The 25,939-nt window shown below is 33.0% G+C and overlaps 2 protein-coding genes across 2 annotated transcripts in view; one reads left to right on the forward strand and one right to left on the reverse strand.

The window, feature by feature from the left end:
- LOC145329020 (pickpocket protein 28-like) overlaps window positions 1–7,544 on the forward strand; it is a 22,473-nt gene extending 14,929 nt beyond the window's left edge. The window contains exons 15-24 of the mRNA XM_080173020.1: window positions 494–582; window positions 929–1,048; window positions 1,767–1,829; window positions 2,278–2,364; window positions 3,467–3,540; window positions 3,761–3,812; window positions 4,114–4,194; window positions 5,249–5,356; window positions 6,076–6,166; window positions 6,804–7,544. Of these exons, the coding sequence (XP_080029146.1) occupies window positions 494–582; window positions 929–1,048; window positions 1,767–1,829; window positions 2,278–2,364; window positions 3,467–3,540; window positions 3,761–3,812; window positions 4,114–4,194; window positions 5,249–5,356; window positions 6,076–6,166; window positions 6,804–6,898 (860 nt within the window). The 3' untranslated portion in view covers window positions 6,899–7,544. The remainder of the gene's footprint in view (window positions 1–493; window positions 583–928; window positions 1,049–1,766; window positions 1,830–2,277; window positions 2,365–3,466; window positions 3,541–3,760; window positions 3,813–4,113; window positions 4,195–5,248; window positions 5,357–6,075; window positions 6,167–6,803) is intronic.
- On the reverse strand, window positions 7,295–25,507 carry LOC145329021 (putative oxidoreductase YjmC). The gene is made up of 14 exons (XM_080173021.1): window positions 25,457–25,507; window positions 24,443–24,500; window positions 23,702–23,816; window positions 23,212–23,290; window positions 22,786–22,864; window positions 22,275–22,324; window positions 21,850–21,966; window positions 21,336–21,441; window positions 8,954–9,050; window positions 8,668–8,741; window positions 8,445–8,541; window positions 8,083–8,153; window positions 7,775–7,826; window positions 7,295–7,491 (listed from the first exon to the last, which is right to left on the reverse strand). Exons 1-14 carry the CDS (start codon window positions 25,470–25,472, stop codon window positions 7,417–7,419), a joined length of 1,086 nt encoding a protein of 361 aa, XP_080029147.1. The 5' UTR covers window positions 25,473–25,507; the 3' UTR covers window positions 7,295–7,416.
- Between the last annotated feature and the right edge of the window lie 432 nt (window positions 25,508–25,939).

Consider the following 25,939-nt stretch of genomic DNA (forward strand, 5'->3'; position numbering starts at 1 on the left):
ATATTATTTTTAAATTGTCTAAAGACATGAGTTTTTCACATTGTTCTAAAGTATAAAATGTTGAATCCTACTCAGTATTTAAAAAACGATCTCTCTGTTTATGTTTTGCTATATGAACATTTATTAATGTGTAGATTTAATAATAAGTTGATGTGATTGAATGTCATATATATTGTTGTCATTCTGATAGCAGAAAATTTCCATTGTTGTCATTCTAATAGCAGAAATTTATGTTTGCTGTAATTATTTCAGCCAATAAGGAACTGGAGACAGCGTTGGTTATTAATTAATTGGTTAATGCTAAAAGCAAGTTTCAGGCTATTGGATATTGGCCTACAGCCAATAAGGAACTGGAGGCAATGAGTTGATTTTATAGGCAAAAAGAAAAGTTGCCCCATCACTTTAAAAAGGAGGCTGAGACCTAATTTTTGGTCAGGTTTCCCATCCCTTATCCCTGTATGCTCGCAAATATATGTTTTATCTATTTATCTAGATGTGCAGGATAGTATTCTGTACACTGCCCAAAGAAGAAACTGCTATGATACCAACTACAATGATTTTCTACCAAAATATTATAACAGAGTAAGTTTCTTTAACAAATCCATTCTATCAATTATCATGTCTGTTCTATGATCTAAAAAAAAAGATTGATGAGGGAAAAAGGGAATTTGCATCATAAATAATACTAGTTCCTAATCTTTTATAAGTTCTCTCATCATTAGCTTAAAAAATTGACTACTTCATTTGTTTGTTTCAACTAGCATTGTTCATACTTTTCAACTAATAGTTTTACAAATTGAAAGAATAAAAAAGAAAAGTTTATTAAAAAGTTTCTTTATGAGACTTTTTGAGACTTACGAAAAGACCCCAATTATTCATAAACTACCCAAATAAAAGAAGTTATTTCTGTTTGTTTTTTAAATTTCAGGAGACAAGTTTTTCCTATCGAATATCAAACTGTTTGTATGATGCTATGGTTACAAGAGTATTGCAAGATTGTAAGTGTATTCCTAGCTTTGCAAGGTTCACATCTAAATCTACTAATAAGGTAATTTTCTATCTATCTTTCCTTCTATTGCAGTTTCTATATATCTATTCATCTGATTGTAGGTGAATTCTTAGCTTTGCTAGGTTCACATATAAATCTACTTATAAAATAATTGATCATCTGTTAGTCTATAAATCTTTCCATGCAATTGTAAATGAATAGATAGCTTTGCTAGGTTCACTTCTAATTCTACTTATAGTATAATTGTTCATCTATTTGTCCATAAATCTACCCATGCACACTTCTAGATTTACGAATATGGTAAATGTTCATCTATTAGTCTATAAATCTTTCCATGCAATTGTAAATGAATTCGTAGATTTAATAGGTTTACTTCTAAATCTACTAATAAGGTAATTGTCTGTCTTTAATCCCCCTTGTCCATTATTCTATTCATCTAAATAAGAGTATATTAGTAGCTTTAGTAGGTTCACCTTTAAATCAACTAATAAGGTATTCTACCCATTTATCTAACCTCCTTTCTATCTATCTACCTACACATTTCTCTATATTTCTGTCATCTATCTGAACATCAAAACTACATCTTTCTAATTCTCTATCTCTCTATACAGCAATCATTTTAACTATTTATTCCTCTATCTTTATCCTTATATTTTTCTTCTAATATATCAGATTGTAAGGATGCAAAACTATAACTATTAATTTATTATGTTTATTCCCTTTTTTTTTATAAATTTTTAAAGACTTAAATATTTAGTTTGTAAAAGAAATGAACCAAAAATGGACAGTCTGTATTGGAGAGGAACTTATCTGTTTAAAAGTTTGTTATTCTCAATTTCATGAGTCATTTTCATGATCAATATATTTTCATTTATGAAATATACTCTATGAGTCTAGATTGTCTAAGATAGCATTTATTTTGTAATTATTCATAACCATTGCATAAATTTAAACTATGTGAGGCATTGAGAAACACATTAAGATTAAAAAGGACCATTATTTGAGAAAGATTTCCGTATGTATTGGACTTTAATCCCCCTCTTGTTTCATGACAAAGTTTTAAAATAGAAAATATTCAAAAAATACTTTTATGTAGTTGAGCAGTGATCCTTCTCCCAAACTAGGGAGTTTCCTAATCCTTCCATACGTTTAATAATACCGTTTAAGAAATTATAAACTGTATATTCTATTGGATTTTGCTTATTGATTGATTTTTATAATCTTTTGTTATAAACTATTTAGGTACAGTATTATCCTTGTTTGTTTAGAATTTGACAAATAAATGGGGCAGAGAAAAATATGGATTGGACAAAACAATTAATGTCAGGACAAACAAGTTAGAAGATTGTCTGCAGGTTCCAGTAGATAGATTTGATGGATAGATAGATTGATAGATAAATAATGGATGTATAAAAATATGGATTAGATAAAACAATAAATGTCAGAACAAACCAGTTAGAAGATTGTCTGCATGTTCAGTAGATAGATTTGATGGATGGATAGATGGATAGATAAATAATGGATGTATAAATATATGGATTGGACAAAACAATAAATGTCAGAACAAACAAATTGAAAGATTGCTTACAAGTTTAAATAGATAGACAGGATGATTAATGTTTGGATAGATTGATACATCAATAAATGGTCCTACGACAAACGCAGGAGTCCCAAACATCGGAGTGGACAAACGTCGGAGTGGACAAACGTCGAAGTGGACACCTAACCTAACCTTTTTTAGACCATCTTATAGGTTTTTTAAATGCCTAATCCCTGCGGGGGGCTTATTTGATCATTCTTATCTTAACCTAACCTAATCAGTATAGAAATACTTAATAAAATTGATATTTTAACACTCCGACGTTTGGAACTTCTGTGTTTGTCCTGGAACCGAATAAATGGATAGAATGATAGTTAAATAAAGAATGTATAAAATAATAAATGCCAAAACAAACCAAGATTGCTTACAGGTTGAGATGGATAGACAAAAAGATTGATGGATGGATAGAATAAGAGATAGATAAACATAAAGATTTATAGAGAAATAACGGACGTACAAAGACATGGAACAGTGAAAAGATTGCCTAAAGGTTGAGATAGATAGACAGACTGATTAAAGGATTAAAGGCTGATAAACATATATATTGATATTAGTTAGATGGGTATAAAGAAAAAGATAAATCTTAGAAAGAATGATAAATAGTAGCTACATTTTTAGACCCTAAAAATGTTGGTTTTTAGTCATTTCTAAGGCTAGGAACGAGATATTTTGAACGGACAAAAGTTTCTGATTCTAAACTTTAGGGCATATTTAGGGAGCACCAAAAGAATCCATTGTTCTGATTCAATAAATTTTTTTACCCCCCTTTCACAAATCGAGTCCCGCTTATTTCTCAGATAAAAATGTCCAAAATCGACCCACCCTTAACATTAATTAAATGAATCCTATAATTAAAGGCTTGTGACTATCAGTATGAAATCCTGTTCACTTCATCCAGTGAGTATCCAAGCGAGTATATCTTTCCAGAAAGGTACAATACAATTATTATTGTTATAGTGCTTTTACTTAAACATATTTTTTGATCATTAAAACCCCTCTTTATTTAACTTTTTGAAAATAAACTACATATTTTTAACACCAGCGGGAATTTAAGCCTGCTTTTTTAACCTTTACCTAAAATAATTTTAACATTTTTTTTCTCAAAACCTTCTTAATTTTACCATTAGTGTTATATATATATTTTAAACCAGGAAAACCGCTTACTGTTTAATATTGCAGAAGATAAGAGATGTCATTTGTAAGGTAAACAAAATATTTTTAATGTCTTTTAATAGTTATTTTTCGCATTGTATCCGCGGATATAAAATGTACAATTTTAAGATTAAAACCAGTTTTTTTAGCCCCGAGATGCTGAAGGCAGGGTCTGAAAAAACTAGTTTTTATCTTATGATTGTACATTTTTTTTGTAAAAACTGGATATAATACGATGCTTGACATAACTTTTCTTATTCTTTATCGCATAGGAAAAAATATGCTTTATTCAGTAGCGCAATTACAAAAATAAATTAATACCAACAAAATTTATCAAGCATATTTATTTCAGGACCCTGAACGCAAAATTGTGTTTGAAAAGAAATATTTTAATGGCTGTGCAATTTTGGCAACGGCTAATGTCTGTTTACAGGTAAAGTCATACAATCCAAAGAAGGGAGAGGTTAGAGAATAGTTATTTCTCGCATCGTATTATAAACAGCTTTCCGCGGATATACAATGTACAATTATAAGATTAAAGCAAGTTTTTTTTAGCCCGTGCCTTCGGCACCTCGACTGGCTTTAATCTTATAATAGTACATTTTTATATTCGTAGAAAGCTGGATATAATATGATGCTAGACATAGTTTTTTTCGTATGGATGAGAACCGGTTCTTATCCACCGGATTCGAATGAATGCGAGAAAGATTTATTGTCTGTTTGTTTGTAGCAAAGGATCTCGCTAACCGCTGAACCGATCCGGTTCTCCTTTACAGGGTAGCTTCTCATAGGTCCCGGGAAGGTTTATAACTATTTTCTTGGGGTGTGAGACACCCCCAACCCCCAAAAAATGAAAAATATCCCCCCCCCAAAAAAAATTTCTTTTTAAAACTAAAATTAAAATAGTGAGGTCGACTAACCAACCCTTCTCAAAAAAAAAAAAATTTCTCCCCCCCCAAATTTTTTTTTATTAAAAAAAAAACTAAAATACGAAAAATTGGTTTGATCAAGAGGCTAGGGGCGAAGCCGCTAGGATTTATATAAAGGGAAGGTATTGCTGCTTTACTTGACTAAGATTTTAAGAACACAGATTTTTTGGGTAGTATAACTTACCGTTTATTGTCCTCTCTCTCCATGAGATTTTTACAGAGCCCAGTTATTTTTATTAGTGGCATTGTTGTTGATTGTCTGTCTTTTCGTCCGTCTATCAATGCAGTTTATAACACTATGGGGAAAATGTGATTATCTCATCTTTTATCCAAGATTTTTTTTGAAGATTCTCTATACCAATGAGCATTTGTTACATAATTTACTTGGTCCGTTCGTCTGTCAGCCATGCTACAAAAATAATAATATTAAAATTTAATTCATAGTAGAATATTTTTGTTTTATGATCAATGAACAACTGCTTTTAAAATCATGTATGTTTGTCAATTTTTAATTTTTGGTGCTTGGATTCCTTTTCATCCTTGTTTTCTATATTAAAGCCTCCATCTAATGATTCGAGCTGGTCCTCATTTGATACCAACCTTCTCAATGACAACCAGAAAAAGTTGATGTACCAATATGCTAAGGAAAATGTTGCGCCGGTTAAGGTAGAATTTTTAAGCTCTTTATGTCGTCATACAATACAAATGACCAATGATAAGCCAATACACAGACAGAATTACCAATGCAATTGTAGGCCAGTATGACTTCATTTTTTTATAGGCAATATAAAAATCTTCATAATATTTTAATGATATAAAGATTCCAAATTTATGTTACTTAATGGTAAGAACCTGCAACTGTAGCTTAACACGTAGAGCAAACGCTCATATAGTAGTTGATGGGTTCGAATCTCGACTTAAGCTGCGTCAGTACTAAATACTGTTGCTATGTCATATGCACGACATGATTAGAAAGAGAATTGGAAATACCTTGGTCAAAATCAGACAACTTATTACCATGAACAGTTAGGAATTCCAGGCAAAGGTTGTGTTATCAAAGAGTAATCTGTCATAGGATATTAGTGCCTTTGAAAACTGGGATTACTTGATTTTTGCCTATCACAAATGTTAATATTTGAGATAAAGTGCATTACTTCTCTGCAGAGGACTGCACAAAAGGGATTCGTTTTACAAAAATTTTTGGGACAGCGGAAAGTGTCATTTGTGACGTCATAAAATTACGCTTATTATCCATCTCTTTTTTTAGGGGTTTCCTTTCCCACTTTACATCTCATCATTCCTTTTTAGACGTATTTTTATGACGTCATACATGACATGTGGCTTCAAAATTTTCTTTGAAAAGAATAATTCTTTTATTATTTTAGATATTTATTGGAGATCCCTATATTACTCAAATAGTGAGAGATATGAAGGTTACACCAACTTCATTCATTGGTAATACAGGAGGACTAATAGGTAACCAAGAAATGTATTATGTATTACCCTGACAACAACCTGGATATATTGTTGGGACCTTTTTAGTCTGCTAGCAAATTGGTATTGCTCTTTTGTAGACACTTAGCAGAGTTAACATTTCTGACTCTATTGGCTTGTATTAAAAAACACATGGTCTACGGGGTGGGGACATACAGTAATTTAAACCCTTCCCCCTCTATTGTTTCCTGTAACAAGTAACCTTTTAGGAACAAAAATGATAATCTGAAAGGCTGATAAACTAAGTGATGCATATTGAACAGAGAAATCATCACATAAATTTGCAGCGTTCCATTCAGATTAAAAATCTCAATAAAATTGTTTCCTCTATAAATAAAAATCTACACATATATATGTATATGATACAAATATTTCTGTTTCATTCAAAATAGCAATAAATTTGAATCAAATGCAAGTATCAAGATATTATACTGTATACATATCAACCGCGTATATTTATATTAAGAAAGATAAGACATACCTACTAATGAGTGATTTCAAGAAAATTAATTAAGAGTTTATCTTAAGTGCAAAACTTTAAAAAGGCGACATTTTAATTTGGTCATTTGTTTTTTATCTTATTCTTTTTAAACTAAATATAAATTATTTTACATTTTAGGTTTATGTATTGGATTCTCTTTTATATCAGTGGTTGAATTCTTTTACTACATAGCAAATACTTTTGTTAATCTTTGTAGCAGAAGGCTGAAATAATTTAACACAGGAATTAACATCATTTTATTAAAATCTTGCAGATACGCCATTAGAGGCCTCTAGGGACAATTGAGGGAAAGGGGAGGAGGGCAAGTCTGCCATCCACTTTTTATTTTAGTTTTACCTATATCTACTTATATTGGGTCAGAGGTTAGTAAAATTCTATACTATTGATAAACAGACATGCAGATAAACATTCTGTTACTTCATTCATTAGCTTGTGTTTATGAAAGTTTAATTTCAGCAATTAGACCTTTTTATTTGACACATGGATGGACAAACACACATATATAATCTTTTAAATTTTACAATGGATACTGGGCTACTAATAGAATATTTTGTAACAATTGGTCCCTTGTTTATAAAAACATAAAATGAAAGAGTCGAAGTAACTAGTTTTAATTATAAAACATGTATTTTGTAAAACCAAAATTTATATCATTTAATCCATAAAGATGATTATGCACATTAGAAACACAGAAGTCTTAAAATCACAATTTCAACTTCTGACTTTGAGCCTAAACATTTAAACACTGTGGAGGCTGGACTCCCAATTCTTCAGCCAGTTTCAACATGGAGGCAAACTGTTCTGACTAGAATTTTTATGTCTATTAAATGTGTGTGAAATATAACAATTATAACAGTGTTTATTCTATGAAATAACATAATTTTTAAAATGCCTAGCTACTCTATTACATGAAATATCTGTCTGAAACCTTTTTCTGGGGAAAAAATAATGTTGTCAGCTCCTATTAAATAAAGAAAACTAATTTTTTGTGCATATTTCTTACACTAATGAGCTCTAGCATGTTATGTTATGGTCATTTTTGCTTCTAATAGATTTCCAAAATAAAGTTTTAATAATAAAAGCCATACCTTGTATCTAACACCACCTTCTTTTCTGACATTATTTTCTCTATTTCTTCCTCTAAACAGTAAAATCAGATAAAGTTAAGAATTTTATTATTGAAAAAAATAAATATAAAATTATTAAGGGATATCAAAAAAATATTAAGAGATGTCAAAATAAAAAATTATAATGTTATTGTTCAGATCAGTTTTGTTAATATTTGTGGAAAATTGTCTGGAATACAATGCTATGCATGATTTTTTAGTTTGGCTGAGAACTGGTTCTAATCAAGCAGATATTAATCGTTTTCAAAGCCATACTAGAAAATCCATACCTGTCACCAGGTATGAGGACAGGTAGTTCTGGATCTATAGGATCTAAGCCTCTACAGGTATCCAGTAAAGACTAAAATAAAAGTATTAACAATCCTACTACATAATCTGACAAAAAGTGTACATTTGAGAACCTCATTCCCACAACTAACCCTTTCCTGAAAATCATAAATGGGCATGACCCTAGATAGGTTGGGGGGCGGGGGGGAGAATACACAAATCTCAAATATTCATTGGTATACCTTGTATAGGTTTTTCCTGTGTAAGCTAAACTTACCACTAGGGCAGTATTTGTGACAAAGAAACCTTTTTAGTAAGGTATTTAAGATTTGAATATAGATTTAGAATAATTAGAACAAGTAACCTGACATCTATCTTCAAATCCATCAGTGAATGCTTTGGGATCTAGTGCAATGAAACACTGACCAAGATTTGCAATCTGGTCCTGGATTTTCCACCTCCTTATAACATGAAAACATCTTTGAAAACATATTTAATAACAAGAGAAAATGTTAACAAATACTGTTTCTCTTGGCCAATTATAATTCAATAATATTTATGAAATCAGATAAAATGGGAGTTATTACCTAACATGAGGTCCCCAGTCAGAGCCACTAAGAATTCCACAGAATATTTCGACCATTAATGCCAATCCATATCCCTGTAGGTAGATGTTTTTTTTATGTATGGAAGAGTTCATGATTATTTGAGCAATATCATTTGAGGAGGCTACCTTTTGATGGTTAATGTTAACAATACATGGTTAATTTTGAGTTTAACCAGTTAGAGGCTAATTTATTACCCTCTCTTCACTACCCCAACTAATAAAAAGATCACTATTGATAGACATTGTAGTTTATGACTCTAGATTACCTTATAACCACTGGTCTCCTCGAGGCCTCCCAAAGGAAGACCACAGCCACCCCCACTTGGAAGAGCTTCATTAGGGTCAGAGGTAGGTTTACCTTCCCTAGATGGAAAAAGTATTAATCAGCTTAATTTTTTTAGTATTATTTAGAATATATTTACAAGTTAAGGCAATTATGAACATTATTCTACTATTTATATAATTCATTCATTCATTTAGCCCATTATCCTTCTTGTATAGGGTCACCGTCATCTGTTGCCAGATTTAAGAATCTGGCTGCGTCAGTTGGATTTGTCCAGAGGCTTTGGACAGTGAGGTTGGTTGGGTTTCCAGGACAATTAAACAGGTGTGCAGATGTATGACTGTTATCACAGTTGGGGCATTTGTCATTAAAATTTCGGTCAATTCTGGATTTATAACTATTAAGATATTGACTATAACCAGATCTTAGTTGGGCCAATGTAGATCTAGTTACTCTGGGGAGGTTCTTCTCAGACTCGTCAATGGCAGGTGGACGAGTATTTAGCACTTTATTATTTGAAAAGGCCAAAAGTGAGTCCTTCACATAATTGGTGTGTATGACTTTGAGCTTTTTCTTGTAGTTTTCCTCTGTCAGATTTCGAGCAATGGGTTTCACTGCTGAAGCAAACTTGGATGTCAGTGTTTGTTTCATCTGACGTGGAGGTGGTGGTCTGTACAGGTCAGTGTGATTAGGGTGGCCAGGTTTTTGTGTTGCAAGAAGAAATTGTTTAGAGATCATTTCGCAATGATCCTTAACTTTCATGATCTTGGTCTCATCATGTAGGTGGTCAATATTTGTCATTTTATGGCAGCCTGTAGCAATGCGTAGGGCATGGTTTTGGGCTACCTGGAGCTCGTCCCATGACGTTTTGCTGATGGAGGGTGTCCATAAAGGACAGCAATAGTTAAGATGAGACTGACCTGTGGCCTTGTAGGTGTTGATGATCACCTCCTTCTCCTTGCCCCAGGTGGAGCCAGACAGGGCCTTCAGGATGTTGTTTTGGGCAAGGATCTTGGTCTTGGCGTTACTGACGTGTTGTCTAAAGGAGAGAAGACCATCAAAGGTGACACCTAGGATCTTTGGTTTCTTCTCAGTGGGCACATCTTCTCCATTTATTTTCACTTCCAATTCCTGTCCAACTTCATTGGAGAAGGTGGTGAATATAGTAGCCGAGGATTTGGAAGGTGAAATAAAGAGATTTCTGGCCTGGAACCATTCATCAAGAACATCAAGGTATGCATTAATTTCCTTGACTATTGGTTCAATCTGTGGACCAGAGTTGAGAATGTTTCCATCATCAGCGTAAGATACAAGTCTAATGTTGCCAGGTGGAGATGGCATTTTAGACATATAAAGGTTAAACAGCAGAGGAGAGAGAACTCCTCCCTGAGGGACACCTTGTTTAACCTTTCTAAGTTTAGATTTAGAGTTTCTAAACATGACGTATGTCTGTCTTCCACGTAGGTATGCACATAACAATCTCTTAATGTAGTCATTCATGTTGAGGTTGTTGATATCATCGAGGAGTATTTGATGGTCTACTGTGTCAAAGGCACGTGACAGGTCGATGGCTACAGAGATAGTGCGGTGGACGGGTTTCTTACGGTTGAGACCGGTGTTGATGTGGTCAAGGATGGTCTGGAGGGCAGTGTTGGTTGATCTTCCTTTCCGAAAACCATGCTGGTGATCAGCAAGTTGGACAGCATCGTTGATAAGAGGTAGTAGAAGTGCCTCTAGTAACTTGATGGATGGTGACAAGAGGGATACAGGTCGGTAGCTAGGGCCGAGGTCAGATGCTTTGCCAGGTTTCAAGAGAGGAATTATCTTCGCCGTTTTCCAAATGCTAGGGATGATGGATGTTGCCATGCATTTGTTGAAGATCTTGGTGAGGAAGTTGATGGCATGGGTACCAAGATTCTTTAACATGATTGGTGACAGACCATCTGGTCCAAGTGCTTTTGAGTTTTTGGCCTTTTTAATTGCTGCAAGGGTTTGGGCTGGTGTAAAAACCACTGGTTGGTGTCTGGATTTTCTTTTCAGGGAGCGAAGGGTTTTCCTCAGTTGTTTAAGAGGTTTTTTATTTGATGGTGGTGTGTATTGGTGATTGAATCTGTTAGCAATCTTCTTCGCGTCCGTGAAGCCTTTATTATCAAAGTAGATACCTTGATTATCAGGCTGGTGTGGTTTATTGTTAAGGCTCTTTATGGTTGACCAGAGTTTCTTTGATCCTTGTTTGCAGTTGGCGAGATGTTCATGCCATTTATTCTTGCGGTGTTGGTTAATTTTCTGGTTAATCTCCTTGTTTAAGTCAGGGAGTCTAACATCAGAAGGGTTTGCAGTTCGAATCTCGTCTCTTTTCTCTATTAGCTTGGCAGCTTCAGTTGGGAGCGCATTGAAGGTCTTAGGTATGCGGCCAGCTGGAATGAACTTTTTGGAAGCCTTTAGAATTGTCTGGCGGAAGAATTTCTCCGCTTTGTGGACATTATTTACTGGTCAGGCATTTACAAAGATGTTCTCAGTGTATTCTTGAAATTTTGGCCAGTTTGCTTTCGAGAAATTTATATAGGTGGATGGTCTCGAATTTGACTTCTTAAGTTCTGCTGTTAGGCTAATAGTGATGGGCAGATGGTCAGAGCTTAGTTTCCTTTCAACAGACCAGTTAGTGACAGGTATAAGGTTGGAGGAGGCTATACTGATGTCTGGTGATGGGTTGTAGATAAAGTATATCTGACATGAAAAATATATCTTCTAACCGGTTTATGATAATAACAATAATAAAAGAAAAATCTCATTATTCGCTCTTTTTTTAAGTGCAACTACAAATCCTAGCGATTTTAAAAGACTAAAATGATAAAAAGATTTTAGAATAAAATAAGCATAATATTTGAATTGTAAACCTATATATTTAATTACATCCAAGAAAAGCCACAAGGCAAATAAATTAAAGAGTAACTGCACTGTTGATCAACAATTTTTTGGCTGGAAATCCATAGTTTGAAAATTATAGGACAATTCTAACATGCTTAAATTAATCAATTTATCGCATCATATTATAGACAGCTTTCCACGGTTATTTAGAATGAAAACATATACAAATAAAACCAGTTTTGTGAGCCCTGAGGTGCCTAAGGCCCATGGTAAAAAAATTAGTATTAATTTTATGATTTTTATTTTAATAATTGTGGAAATTTGATTGTTATACCAAGCTAAACATTATTTTTCAGTATTGCATAGAGCTGGTTCTAATCCAGCGGATATAAATTGGTTTGGAAGCCATACTGGAATAGGTATTTATCGCATTGTATTATAGACAGCTTTCTGCGGTAATTTAGAATGAAAAAATATACAAATAAAACCAGTTTTGTGGGCCCTGAGGTGCCTAAGGCCCATGCTAAAAAATTTAACATTAATTTTATGATTTTTATTTTAATAATTGTGGAAATTTGACTGTAATACCAAGCTAAACATTATTTTTCAGTATTGCATAGAGCCGGTTCTAATCCAGCGGATATAAATCGATTTGGAAGCCATACTGGAATAGGTATTTATAGGTATTATAGACAGCTTTCCGCAGTTATTTAGAATAAAAAAATATACAAATAAAACCAGTTTTGTTTGCCCTGAGGTGCCTAAGACCCATGCTAAAAAATTAAACATTATTTTATGATTTCTATTTTAATAATTGGAAATTTGACTGTAAAACGAAGCTAAACATGATTTTTCAGTATTGCTTAGAGCCAGTTCTAATCCATCTGATATAAATCGGTTTGAAGCTATACTGGAATATATATTTATCGCATTGTATTATAGACAGCTTTTCACAGTTATTTATAATGAAAAAATATACAAATAAAACCAGTTTTGTGGGCCCTGATGTGCCTAAGGCCCGTGGTAAAAAAATTAACATTAATTTTATGATTTTTATTTTAATAATCGTGGAAATTTGACTGTAATATGAAGCTAAACATGATTTTTCAGTATTGCTTAGAGCCAGTTCTAATCCATTGGATATAAATCAGTTTGAAGCCATACTGGAATAGTTATTTATTGCATTGTATTATAGACAGCTGTCTGCGGATATTAAAATGGAAAATTATAAGATTAAAACCAGTTTTGTAATAAAGGCCTGTGATAAAAAAAAACTGACATTATTATTTATGATTTTTATTTTAGTAATCGTGGGAAAATGTGGAAATTTGACTGTAATACGAAGCTAAACATGATTTTTCAGTATGGCTTAGAACCGGTTCTTATCCAGCGGAAATAAATTGGTTTGGAAGTCATACTGGAATAGTTATTTATTGCATTGTATTATAGACAGCTGTCCACGGATATTAAAATGGAAAATTATACAATTAAAACCAGTTTTGTGGGCTCCAAATGGCCGAAGGCCTGTGCTTAAAAAACTGACATTATTCTTTAGGATTTTTATTTTAGTAATTGTGGGAAAATGTCTGTAATACAATGCTATACATGACTTTTTCAATATGGCTTAGAACAGGTTCTTATCCAGAGGATATAAATCGGTTTGGAAGCCTTACTGGAATAGTTATTTATCACATCGTATTATAGACAGCTGTCCGCAGATATTAAAATAGAAATACAAGAGTTAAAAACTTAAAAACAAAGTGAAAAACGTTATTCTATAGCCATTAAATTACTAACAATATTTGTTAAAAAGTATCGTTAAATTGGATGGTTTGTAACGTAAAAACAACGTAAAAAATTCATTAAAATAACGGTTATTCTATAGCTATTATATTGCTAACAATATTTGTTAAAAAGTATTGTTAAATTGGACGGTTTTAACGTAAACATGACGTAAAAACTATTTAAAAAAATCGTTATACTATAGTTATTAAATTACTAAAAATATTTTTATAAAAAGTATCGTTAAATTGGACGGTTTTAACGTAAAGACAATGTAAAAAAGGATTAAAAAGACGTTATTCTATAGCCATTAAATTACTAATAATATTTGTTGAAAAGTATTGTTAAATTGGACGATTTTTAACATAAAAACAACGTGTAAAACGATTCTAAAGCCATTAAATTACTTACAATATTTGTGCCAAATTGTCTGTAATATGATGCATTTCAGTATGGCAGAGAACCAATTATAATCTAGCGGATATAGCCATATAGGTTTATAAAACTTTGGGTACCAAATGTAATTTACAGTCCAATGTTTACTAATGGTTATGAAACTTTGGGTACTGAGTGTAATTTACAGTCCAATGTTTACAAATGGTTATAAAACTTTGGGTACCAAATGTAATTTACAAACCAATTTTTACTATAATGGTTATAAAAGTTTGGGTACCAATTAGTCCTGATTTAATATTGTTTGCCTTATTTATTATTGGTTTATTAATAGAGAGAAAATTGCCTGTAATATGATGCTTTTCAGTATGACTGAGAACTGATTTTAATCTAGCGGATATTTATCCGTTGCAAAGCTGTACTGAAAAAATAAAAGATCCCTCATTCATGGAAATATTTACAAGGTAGAACATGTTGTATAGTTAGGTTGCTAATATGGACCTCATTTATTGGTAAGGGGTAAGGGGTTGGGGGCAGACCCACATGGCAGGATTTATGCTAGTTTTCATTTACTAGGTTTAAATTTCGGATCAATTACTTTTTCCTGTAACAAAGTTTACATTAACTTTTCGTGCAAAAAAAAACCACTAAAATTAAAGAAAGGAGTCTGAATTTTTTTGTGTAGATTCCTTAGGCAAATAAGAATCGCAGTTCTATTATGCTTTGTGCCCGATTTTTACGTTTAAACCCCTATAGTTATGTAATCTTTGTCCGTAGGTTTTTTCGTTTAAATTTCGGATCAATTATTTTTTTCCTTTTACAAAATTAACGTTAACTTATTGTGCAAAAAAAACACTTAAAATAAAGATAGGAGTCTGAAATTTTTTGTGTAGATTCTTTAGACAAATGACAATCACAGTTTTTTCATGCTTCATGATCGATTTTTACGTTTAAATCCCTTTAATTTTGCAATCTTTGTCCGTAGGTACTACATTTAAAAAAGTCTTTTTTTATACTATTAAATAAAAAATGTTGATTGTCTTTGAGTGTCGTTAACTCGTTGGCCTTTCAATGTAGATCGATGAAATTTTAAACATAGCTAGTTAAAGTAGTTGGTAGTCTCTGTATGAAATTTCATTAACATCACATGAATACAAAAAAACTTATTACAATCGTAAAAAACGACACTAAAAACCATAAACCCCAAATGAAAATAAAAAAAAACATTTTTAAAATAAATTATTTAAGACTGCAGTGTTCACGTTATCGTCAGAGATAAAATCAACCTTATTTGACAATCGCTCAAAGCCCACCAAAAAATGGACTTAAAAGTGTATTAAACTGTAAATAAGTCATTTGCGAATATATTGATACCATTAATTTGCATCTTATACAAAAAAAAATATGTTTTTTTAATATTTTTCTCTTGCTACAAATCAAATTTCAAACTTGAGTCACCAAAAATGCGAAACTAATTTTTGCTCTAGAACAATCATTTTTTGGAGTTAGAAAGTGCTTAATACCTCATTTTAATCGCCTGGCATTGCTTTATAATATACAGGTAATAACTTGGTTGTTTTTAGAACAGTTGACTAAAAAATCGAGGTTTTGTGATAAACCTACTTTTGTTGTTTCTCCATAAATGATATTTTTTTTTCCAAAATTTTTGGCTGTAAAGAAGCTTTATATATTCATATAACATCCACCTAAATTTGACTTTTGATATATTATCTATAACATCACCAGAAGGAATTGAATTTTGGAAAAAAATATTAATTTATATTTTACACTGCTATGCATTGTTCTCGTTCTTGTTTCTAAAAAATATTTATGTAATTAAAAAGATAATTATTTAACGCTTCTATAGATATCTTTATCATTTTATCAGGCTAAATATAACTATAATTACACCATTTTAAAGATAAACATCATAACATATTAATGCAATCATTGAATCGGTCTGTATTATTAAGCTGATAACCCTTAAAACAGCTGCATTTCATTATAAACAAACAAAGTAAAACAATTGTGAATAAGTAATTTACTATTTTAAAAAGCAAAACATTTTTATAATAAGGGTGTGTATATCCGTATGTACCTACGCCACCGTTAGCTCTTTTTGTTAATTCAAGCGTGTTAGAATCTTAAACGTTGGGTGATGATTTTTGTAGCAGTTAGGTACTTTATAATCATTACATTCTATACAGGGACTTCCAGGCAGGTGGGGACGGGGGGGGGGGGAGTAGGAGGTAAGAGGTTAGTAATTAATTTGGGGGCACCCCCAAAATTTTTAAATTTTAAATTTTTAATCTCCCCCTCACCCCAAAAAATATAAAAAGCTTGGACGTCCTTGCCTCTATGATATAAAGATTACCCCCACAAATTTTTACCCCCCCCCCCCTTTTCCCCAAATCAAAAAGCTTGGACGTCCTTGACTCTGTAAGTTCATTTAAAACATGCTGAAATCAATTTGTGTACAACAATTATCCTATTTATCTGTTTTAAGTAGCGAAGCTACTCTATAATTCAAATGTCCATCCGTCCGTCCGTATGTCTGTCTGTCTGTCAGTCTGTCTGTCCGTCAGTCTGTCTATCCATCCATCCATCCATCCGTCCGTCTGTCCGTCCGTCCGTCCATCCATCTGTCCATCTGTACGTCTGAGACAGAAAGAGGGAATCGTGATTTTCTTGGCTCCTACAAAAGATAGAAGGCTGAAATTTTCATGGATTAAATATTCTCCATATTTTCACCAAGTGGGCAAGATCAATTCTCTGGTCTCTGGTTTCAGGAAGCCCATTCAGTTATGAGAAGTAATTAGATATAATATTTTTGTATTCATAGTTTACAATTACAGATTTATAATGCTTGTCCACAGATCATTTAATATTTAATTTTTTTTTGAGAAAACTTTTTTTCACATAACCAAACTCAGCAACTTATACAGATTTCATTTTGGTACTTTCCTTCCAGGTGCTAGTGGATCAAAAGACCCCCAAAAACACAAAAAATATGAGTTTTGAGCTTATTTTTAAAGATATCAACCTGATTTTTTAAAGAAAACTTTTTAACTAAAATTGAACTCAGTAATGTTTACACATTTCATTTTGGGACTTTGCTTTGAGGGGCTTGTGGAGCAAAAGACCCCCAAAAACACAAAAAATATGAGTTCTGAGCTGATATATAAAGATATCAACCTGATTTTTTTAAAGAAAACTTTTTAACATTACCAAACTCAGTAATGTTTACATATTACATTTTTTGACTTGCCTTCTAGGGGCTAGTTGGGCAAAAGACACCCAAAACTAAAAATATGAGTTCTGAGCTTATTTTTAAAGATATCAACCTGATTTTTTGTTGAAAACTTTGTTAACATAACCAACCTCAGTAACATTTACAAATTTTATTTTGGGACTTTCCTTTTAGGGGCTAGTGGGACAAAGTAATCACCTCAATATCTCTTAGGATTCCCAAGCTAGGACCCCCCTATTATTTAACTCTCAAAACTTCAGTCACCCTTTCCTGACCTTAATCCATCCCTCCTATTATCTTCTATTACCCCATTAGAGCTAGAGGGCTTAAAAGTTTTGTGCATGTCCCTGGTTTGTTAATGAATTTTGGACTTTAAGTGAGTAATAGTAATCTTTTCCATTCCCTTACTCTTTTATTTAACAACCTTTTTAGGCCTTGTTTACTTAAAGATTTTAAAAACAGCTCTAGTTTTCTAATTTTTGAAGCTAGAAGAACATAAAATAATGTTTAGCTTTCTCTAAATTTATATGGTTAATTAGATACATAAAATTTTCTAAAAATGATATTTTGTTAAACATTTAACAGATACAATTTTCTGAATCTGGCTCTCCACGAAAAGGATAATGGATTTCCTGCAGAGTGGCATTTTTTTGCCACTTCGCATGGAAAATCCGAGTGTGATGGGCTAGGGGGAGTTGTGAAAAGACAAGTTGCCAACTATTCACTCCGCCAATCAGCTGACAATCAAATTTTAACTCCCAAACAACTCTATGACTATGGGGTAACAGCAATTAAAAACATTAAATTTTTGTATATAAATAGTGAACAAGTTGCCAATACTAAACTGTTTTTATTTCCAAGGCGTCAGGCAGCTAAGGCCATAGAGAACACACAGAAATACCATTGATTTATGCCTGATAAAAATGATGTAAATGTAATGCATGTTAGAGAATTTTCAAAAGATGATAAAATTTTAAAATTCATTATATAACTTTTTTCAGAAAAAAATGAAATGGTTTGCTTTCCTTTAAGAAGTTAGAAAAAATACAAGTATGAATTTTTATAAAGCAAAGGTTTGAATTATTATAAAGGTCTGACCTTCTGTACAATCAAAACGGATAGCTCTTACTGATAGAATTGCTCTTTTGATTTTAAACTCAAAGTTAGGAGAAACCATTGCAACTCTATAATTGTTACCAGAATTGTTACTTACAAATATGAGTATGCTCTTAAACAGTATTCTGTTTTTAAGTAGTTTTGCAACAAATTTACTTACAAATTTGCTTATATTCTGCTTTTTCAGTGCTGGCACTTTAAAAGTGTTAATATTTCTTTGTCCTACTGTTTCAAATCGTTGCTTTTTATGGATGTTGTCCTTTTTTTTATAGTATAGCTACTCTGTTTCCACTTTATGGGTCTTTGAGTTTATCATTTTTAATGTCTGTTAGTTTTTTTATTTCAAGTTTAAACACTATTACGTGTCAAATTAAAGGCTAATGGATAAATGGTGGAATGTATTATGAATTATGCTCACACAGAATTTTGACAAACAAAAGAAAGACTACATATAGTCATTAATACAAATGCACAGTTATCTCACAGTGACATAGATGCGCAAAAAAAGACTTATTTACAGGTTTTTTCTTCACTGTGCTTTCCCTGTGCATCTTATTACGGTCTGCAGGTATGACATGTACATTCAACCACTTGGCTACTACTTTAAAATTCATAGATTTTTGGAGATAATTACTAAGAACATTTTACTGTGAACTGCACCAGACCCAATTATCTGGTGTTTATACTATTATACTTTGATAGCTAGGAATTTAAGATACATCTTATATCATTTACTCTTGCATTATATACAGATAGATAGATATTGTGAGGGATCCTACACTTTATAACACCTTGTTTTGCAATGTAAAAATTGTTTTAATAGTTGTTAAAATAACTTGAATATGATGATGTTTAAAAATGTTGAAATTATAGTTATATTTAGGCTAGAAAAATGATAAACATGCCTATAGAAGCGTTAAATAATTCTCTTTTAAATTATATAAATATGTTTTAGAAACAAGAACGAGAACAATGCATAGCAGTGTAAAATATAAATTAATATTTTTTTTCCAAAATTCAATTCCTTCTGGTGATGTTATAGATAATATATCAAAAGTCAAATTTAGGTGGATGTTATATGAATATATAAAGCTTCTTTAAAGCCAAAAATTTTGGAAAAAAAAATATCATTTATGGAGAAACAACAAAAGTAGGTTTATCACAAAACCTCGATTTTTTAGTCAACTGTTCTAAAAACAACCAAGTTATTACCTGTATATTATAAAGCAATGCCAGGCGATTAAAATGAGGTATTAAGCACTTTCTAACTCCAAAAAATGATTGTTCTAGAGCAAAAATTAGTTTCGCATTTTTGGTGATTCAAATTTGAAATTTGATTTGTAGCAAGAGAAAAATATTAAAAAAACATATTTTTTTTTGTATAAGATGCAAATTAATGGTATCAATATATTCGCAAATGACTTATTTACAGTTTAATACACTTTTAAGTCCATTTTTTGGTGGGCTTTGAGCGATTGTCAAATAAGGTTGATTTTATCTCGTCAGCTAAGGGGTTAATACGAGCCCACTTATTGAAACCATTTTTAAGATTTTTCATGAAAGCGAAAGTGTTCCCCATTTTCAGGCCATAAAGGGGGAGAGGGAAATGGCCACAAACCGGTTTCAACATATCCAACACAATATAGAATTAATCTATACTCAATCCTGGTGATGTTGAAGCATCATTTGTCACTCTGGTGGGCAGGTCTTCATTTATAATTCCACAGTCATGGGCTGCAACAGAATCTGCGAGGGCGTTTCCTCTGATGTTGTGTGTGGATTCACTTAGCCAAAGATCATGATGGGCGTTGAGGTCGCCAAGGATGTAATAATTATCACCAAGATCCAGGTAAAGGTCATCAAGGTTAGGGGTGTAACCTTGTGTACAGCTTGCTTGTGGAGGTATATACACGTTTCTGATCTTGAGGGGGGAGTCCTTTCCTTGGATACTGATGGTCATGGTCTCCATGTGTGGGTCGCGTTCTAAGCTAGGTGGTGTTTTATCCAGGGTGAAGGTAATATCCTTATGAATAAGGAAGGCAAGACCTCCACCTTTATTAACACCCCTGTCTTGTCTGATCAGGGTGTAGTTGGGTGTTTTGAGAGTCTTAGATTTGTTGGTCATCTTAGTCTCTTGTATTGCAGCTACTTGGAATTTCTTGTGTTCCATGTAATGGAGAAGTTCGTCAATTTTTCCTAGGATTCCATTGATGTTCCATTGCAATATTCTTGTGTTGAAGCCTGTGTTGGGAAGGATGTTGGGTTGGGGGGGGTTACGAGGGGGAGGGGGGTTACGGGGGAGAGGGGGGTTACGGGGGGGAAGGGGGTTACGAGGGGGAAGGGGGTTACGTGGGGAAGGGGTTTTCTGAGGGGAAGGGGATTTAAGTGGGGAAGGGGTTTTAAGGGGGGGAGGGGGTTTGTGAGGGGAGAATGTGGTGGTGCAGCATGGTCCTGTCCAGGTGGTGTATTTCCTGCGTTCTTTGGATGTTTTCAGTTTCGAACATTTGACGTGGAGCCAAGCCAAGCATTTGGAGCATTGTACTGATGTGGTGCCGATGGATTTGGTGCACACTGGGCAGAACCAAGGTCCTGGATTCTGCTCGATACCAGCTCTGATAAGAAGGAGCCGAATAAGACAGGCTGGATTTATCTTATTCTTTGTCAGGCAAGTTAAAAACACATTTCAGCTGAGGGATTAATCTCATTGTCGTAGATGTTAAAAAACCTCTGGAGTTGACGGTGATGATGACGGTTCCCATATTGAAGGATGGGAGATTGTAAGCGTTGGCTCTTGGCTCCACATCTGCTGCTGTTGTTGTTGCTGCTGATGTTGGAGGTAGATGTGCTGCGTAGAAGCGGCCAACATAATTGTTGTTGAGCTTGAAAAATAATTAGTAAGTTTTATTTAACCTTTACAGAATAAGGTACACTTGCTACTGTTAAATTCAAAACTCACTTATTTAAAGCCCAGTTGTTCGGAATTTCTTTTCCTAGGGCCCTGGCTAACTCCATTTTACCAACAGCTGCATTTGAAGTTGCCATGTCAAGTAACATGTGATCACCTAAAATTTGTCAAAATTTTTATTTTATTTGCATGTAATAGCGCTACCAATTCATATCTCTTTAAATAGATGTAATCAATAGAACAAACAAGGATGACAACATCCATAAGTAGCAAAGCACAAAAATTATGGATGGATATCCAGCAAAAATGACTATGAAACAGTTTCATAAAAAAACATTGAACTAAAAAATCACGAAAACTTGATAATACTTGATACGTTTCTCTCTTTCTGTCTCAGACGGACGGAAATTTCGAATTCGCTACTAAAAATCAAGTTTTACGGATTAGTAAAGATAGGTACACTATATCAAAGGAGAAGTATGATAATTGTGCATGCAAAAATCCTTATTGTCTTTCATTCAGCTGATTTATATTCATTGACAAAATTTCAAAGTAAGTAAATTACCATCTTTAGCAGGAGCTGCTAGTGATATTGGAAGTGTTGAGAATGTTGATGTTGCACTTCTTGTTGGTGCTACATAAGGAGATCCATTTGTGAAAGCCATTCCTAGCATCCCAGCATCTAACATTTAAAAAAAAATTGCATAATGGCTTTTAAAGGGCTTAGCAAAGCAATTAAGGATGACAATAGCTTAACTTTTTAGGCTTTTAAAAAAGAAAAGTAAAAAATATATTTATGAAGGCTCATATTTTATTGTGAGGCCGGAGATACCCTCCCACTAAATAGTTTTAAAAAACCTTCCCTGGACCTATAAGAAGCTTAACTGTAAAGGAAAACCCTATCGATACAGCAGTTAGCAAGACCCCTCACTACAGACTAAAAAGCTTATAACTACTTTATACATATAATAGGATAAAGAATATACTTACCTAAAGCTTTTTTGGAATAGTGTCCAGCAATCCCAAAATGATTGGAACCTCTACACATAAAATTAGATTAGTTATTTGGCTCTGTAATAAATAGAATTAAAATTTGGTTTTATTGTGTTGACAATATAAAGAAGAATTAAAAAGTAGTTATTATTTACATAGCTGGCGGCTTCGCCTCTAGAGTTACTTAACGTGTTAGGGGCTTAATTAGACCCCCCCCCCCTCCACATACATTTTTCTATAGTTTTGAAAGAAAAAGTGAAAAATATTCCCCTTCCCCAAAAAAGTTATAAACTTTCCCAGGACCTTTCAGAAGCAACATTGTAAAGGAGAATCATATTGGTTCAGTGGTTAGCAAGATCCTTTGGTACACAGAGACAGGGATGCTTTTACTTTTTTCATTGTGAAAAATTTTGCAATAAACATACAATGAATTTTAATTAAATCTTTCTAAATCCAATAACTTAAAATTTCTAATGAACTATTATAAAAGTTTTAAATATGACTGGACCTGACAGTGACCCAACCAACGCCAGACTCCTTGGCTTTCTGTATGGCGACATCCATGGCAAAATTTCCCACCACCGCTCCTTTAATAAATGTGTGTTCTTTTTTTTTTCATATCACAACTTTGAATTTAATAGCCTTAAAAGTCTCATTAAAGTTAAAAACCTAAACTTGAAATAACTGTCGATAATTTTCTGACTTGCATATTACAGGGCGTCAAACCTTTTTTTTTGAGGGGGTTAAAATGAGGGATGTGAAAGGTTTAAGGAGGGGTTATCCAATGTATTCTTTTTTAAAAGTTGGGAGGGGGTGATATGAGGGTTTAAAAGTTTGAGGGTGGTAAACCCCCCTTTACCCCCGCCCTTGGACGTGTTTTACTAAATCCTACAAAAATAATAATAAGATAATTTGTAACTTTATGAAAACTTACCTAATGAATTATTTCCATTAATTAATGCTGTAGAAGCTGTTTCTTTTTCTATGGATGGTTTATTATTTGGATAACATATCTGAAACATATTTATTCGAATATACATTCTATGACGTATTTCTAAAAATTTTTCCAATATTTTCAATTTATTCCAATAACAAGGGGAGGTTTTTTTAGGTCTGAACTGATACATTGGGGAAAGCACCCAATATTTTTGTTTGTCTTTATGTTATGATGTAATGCATTTATCATACACTACATTCCCTTTTGCTCTTTTCACTTTCTCAAAAATGCCTGGTAATGTTTTTTTCCAGCAAATCAATTTTGTTTTTGTGGTGATCTCCCTTTTTTTAAAGTAATTATCTATTTAGACTAACCTTTGATCTAATATCGGCCATTGTCTTATTCCTTTAGATCCCTGATATACTCTAGCAAAAGCAATTTTGTTTCTATTATAATCAATTTTCTTGAGGCAAGTTACTTAACTAACCTTAGACCTAATATCTGCAACATAATGTCCTCTGAGCCTGTTGAATCCATGGCTGTAGTGGCCTCTCCGGTCAGCTTCCACTAGTACGCTTATATGCTGTTCTGCATGCGAGTGGCTAGATAGATAGATAGAGATAGATATATAAGTCAGCTTCCACCAGTACGCTTATATGCTGTTCTGCATGCGAGTGGCTAGATAGATAGATAAAGATAGATAGATAGGTCAGCTTCCACCAGTACGCTTATATGCTGTTCTGCATGCGAGTGGCTAGATAAATAGATAAAAGCCTAGTTCACAAAAGACATAGGTCGACCTCTGGAAATTTTAGGTCGACCTAAAGAAGCTTTAGGTTGACCGATTTTATAAAGGCATTTGTTAGTTTTACTTGTTTAGGTTGACCTACAGAATAAATCGGTCGACCTCTGAAAGTTGTTTGTGAACTGGGCAAAAGATAGATAGATAGGTCAGCTTCCACCAGTACGCTTATATGCTGTTCTGCATGCGAGTGGCTAGATAGATAGATAGATAGAACAAGGATGACAATTGACAACATCCATAAAAGTGAAGAAAAAAATCATGCCAGGGACGTCCAAGTAGGGGGGGGGGGGGGTTAAAGTGATGATTACCCCCACTCCAAACGTGCACCATCAAAAATTTTTCAAATTTTTTCATTTTCTTTTTATGGGGGGGGGTGGCATATAAACTTTAGATAAATACATAGATAGATAGATAGATACTTACCAAGCACCTACAGCTTCCAAGCACTCGCAGCCAAATCTTAATAGCTCTTCCTCACTTACTTTATAATAAGTCATAATTTTGGTGGTTTCCCTCAAAGTGCCTAGTCGAATATAATAACCCCCCCCCCCACGGGCCAACATCCTTATTTAAAAATAAGTTTTTCATATGCTCGTTTATTACGTTAGGTCGGATAAGGATTGAATATATTGATCACTGGGAAGCCCCGCAGTGTAAGTTAAACAGAGGTATAGGCCCTGCAGACTTAGGGATCCACTCCCCATTATCTTAGGATTAACCTTCCTCATAGTTAGGGATTGTATGTAAATAAGAATTGTGAAATTAAAATTTTGGAGGTAACTCTAAGATTTATTAGGAGTTAGAGAGTAGCTTTGCTACTACATTTACATTTAAAATACACTGTAATAAACAAGGATGACAACATCCATAAATAGCGAAGGACAAACAGACAAAATGAATTGTAGAGAAGATATTCAGTTGATAAATATGCAATAATTCATAGAATTCACGAAACCTTCCTCAAAAGATATTAAAGAAAAATAATCTTAATGTCTTTTTATGCATGACTGACGGACAGAGTAGAGTATACACTTGATGCTCATTAGTACAGGGAATCTTCACCAAAAATGTCTGCCGTCTATCTTCAAAAGCTGAGAAAATACATTTCCTCCATAGAGTTACGAACAGATTGACGGACAGATTGACTGAATTATAGAGTAGCTTCGGTACTAAAAATGAGGAGCATTTTCATTAATTGCATTTTTTAAATAGTTATAGACAAATGACTTATATTACATATTTGTTCATATATACTAATTGAAAAGAAAATTTAAAATCACACACAATTACTGCATGACATTTATCAACAGCACAACTTGTTGAGCAACTTATAGGGTTGCTTCATAAAAAAATATCAATGATTTCACGAAAGCCTCGCTATGTTTTATAAACTTGAATTGCAATTTTAGCACATTTGTAGATTTTCATGACTTTTTCCTAAAATATCAGTCATTTTAAATTTGTATTGTTTACTGTATAACTTCTACTTTCATACTGACACTTAAAATAAACAAATTATGAAATTCCAAATGTTTTTTAGACACATGTTAGCAAAAGATTTTTTATCAGTGTTGATCATATAAATTTTACTTTATCCCTCTCATCTTGTAAAAGATTTTTTTTTACTATTGATGCTTTTCTTTGAGTTATGAATGTCAGTCTGTTTGTTCGTCCTTGTGCAAATGTTTATTAAGTTTATTTATATAAACCCTCATTTTTGTATTTTTCTCTTATGTTCATGTGTTTACTTTCCTGCCTTCATAATATTAAATTTAGAAACCTTCGCTACTTAAATTATCATCATCGTTGTTTCATTATTTGTGTTTTTATAATTTTTCTACTACTTTGGGATTTTGTTTACTTGTTAAATTATCAGTGATTTCTTTCCATTGGAGAGAAACAGGTCTCAACATAATTGAA

Source organism: Acartia tonsa, chromosome 9 (genome assembly GCF_053477335.1).
Source record: "Acartia tonsa isolate MP-2025a chromosome 9, ASM5347733v1, whole genome shotgun sequence".
Classification (NCBI taxonomy): Eukaryota; Metazoa; Arthropoda; class Copepoda; order Calanoida; family Acartiidae; genus Acartia; species Acartia tonsa.

Bases quoted from the DNA above. Each gene is read 5' to 3' on its own strand.
- LOC145329021 (XM_080173021.1), bottom strand. The intron at 22,325-22,785 runs GTCCAGTCATAT...TTTTATGTGTAG, and splicing joins GTTGGTTGGGTCACTGTCAG to AGGTTCCAATCATTTTGGGA. The intron at 9,051-21,335 runs GTGAGTTTTGAA...TTTTCCATCTAG, and splicing joins AACAACTGGGCTTTAAATAA to GGAAGGTAAACCTACCTCTG.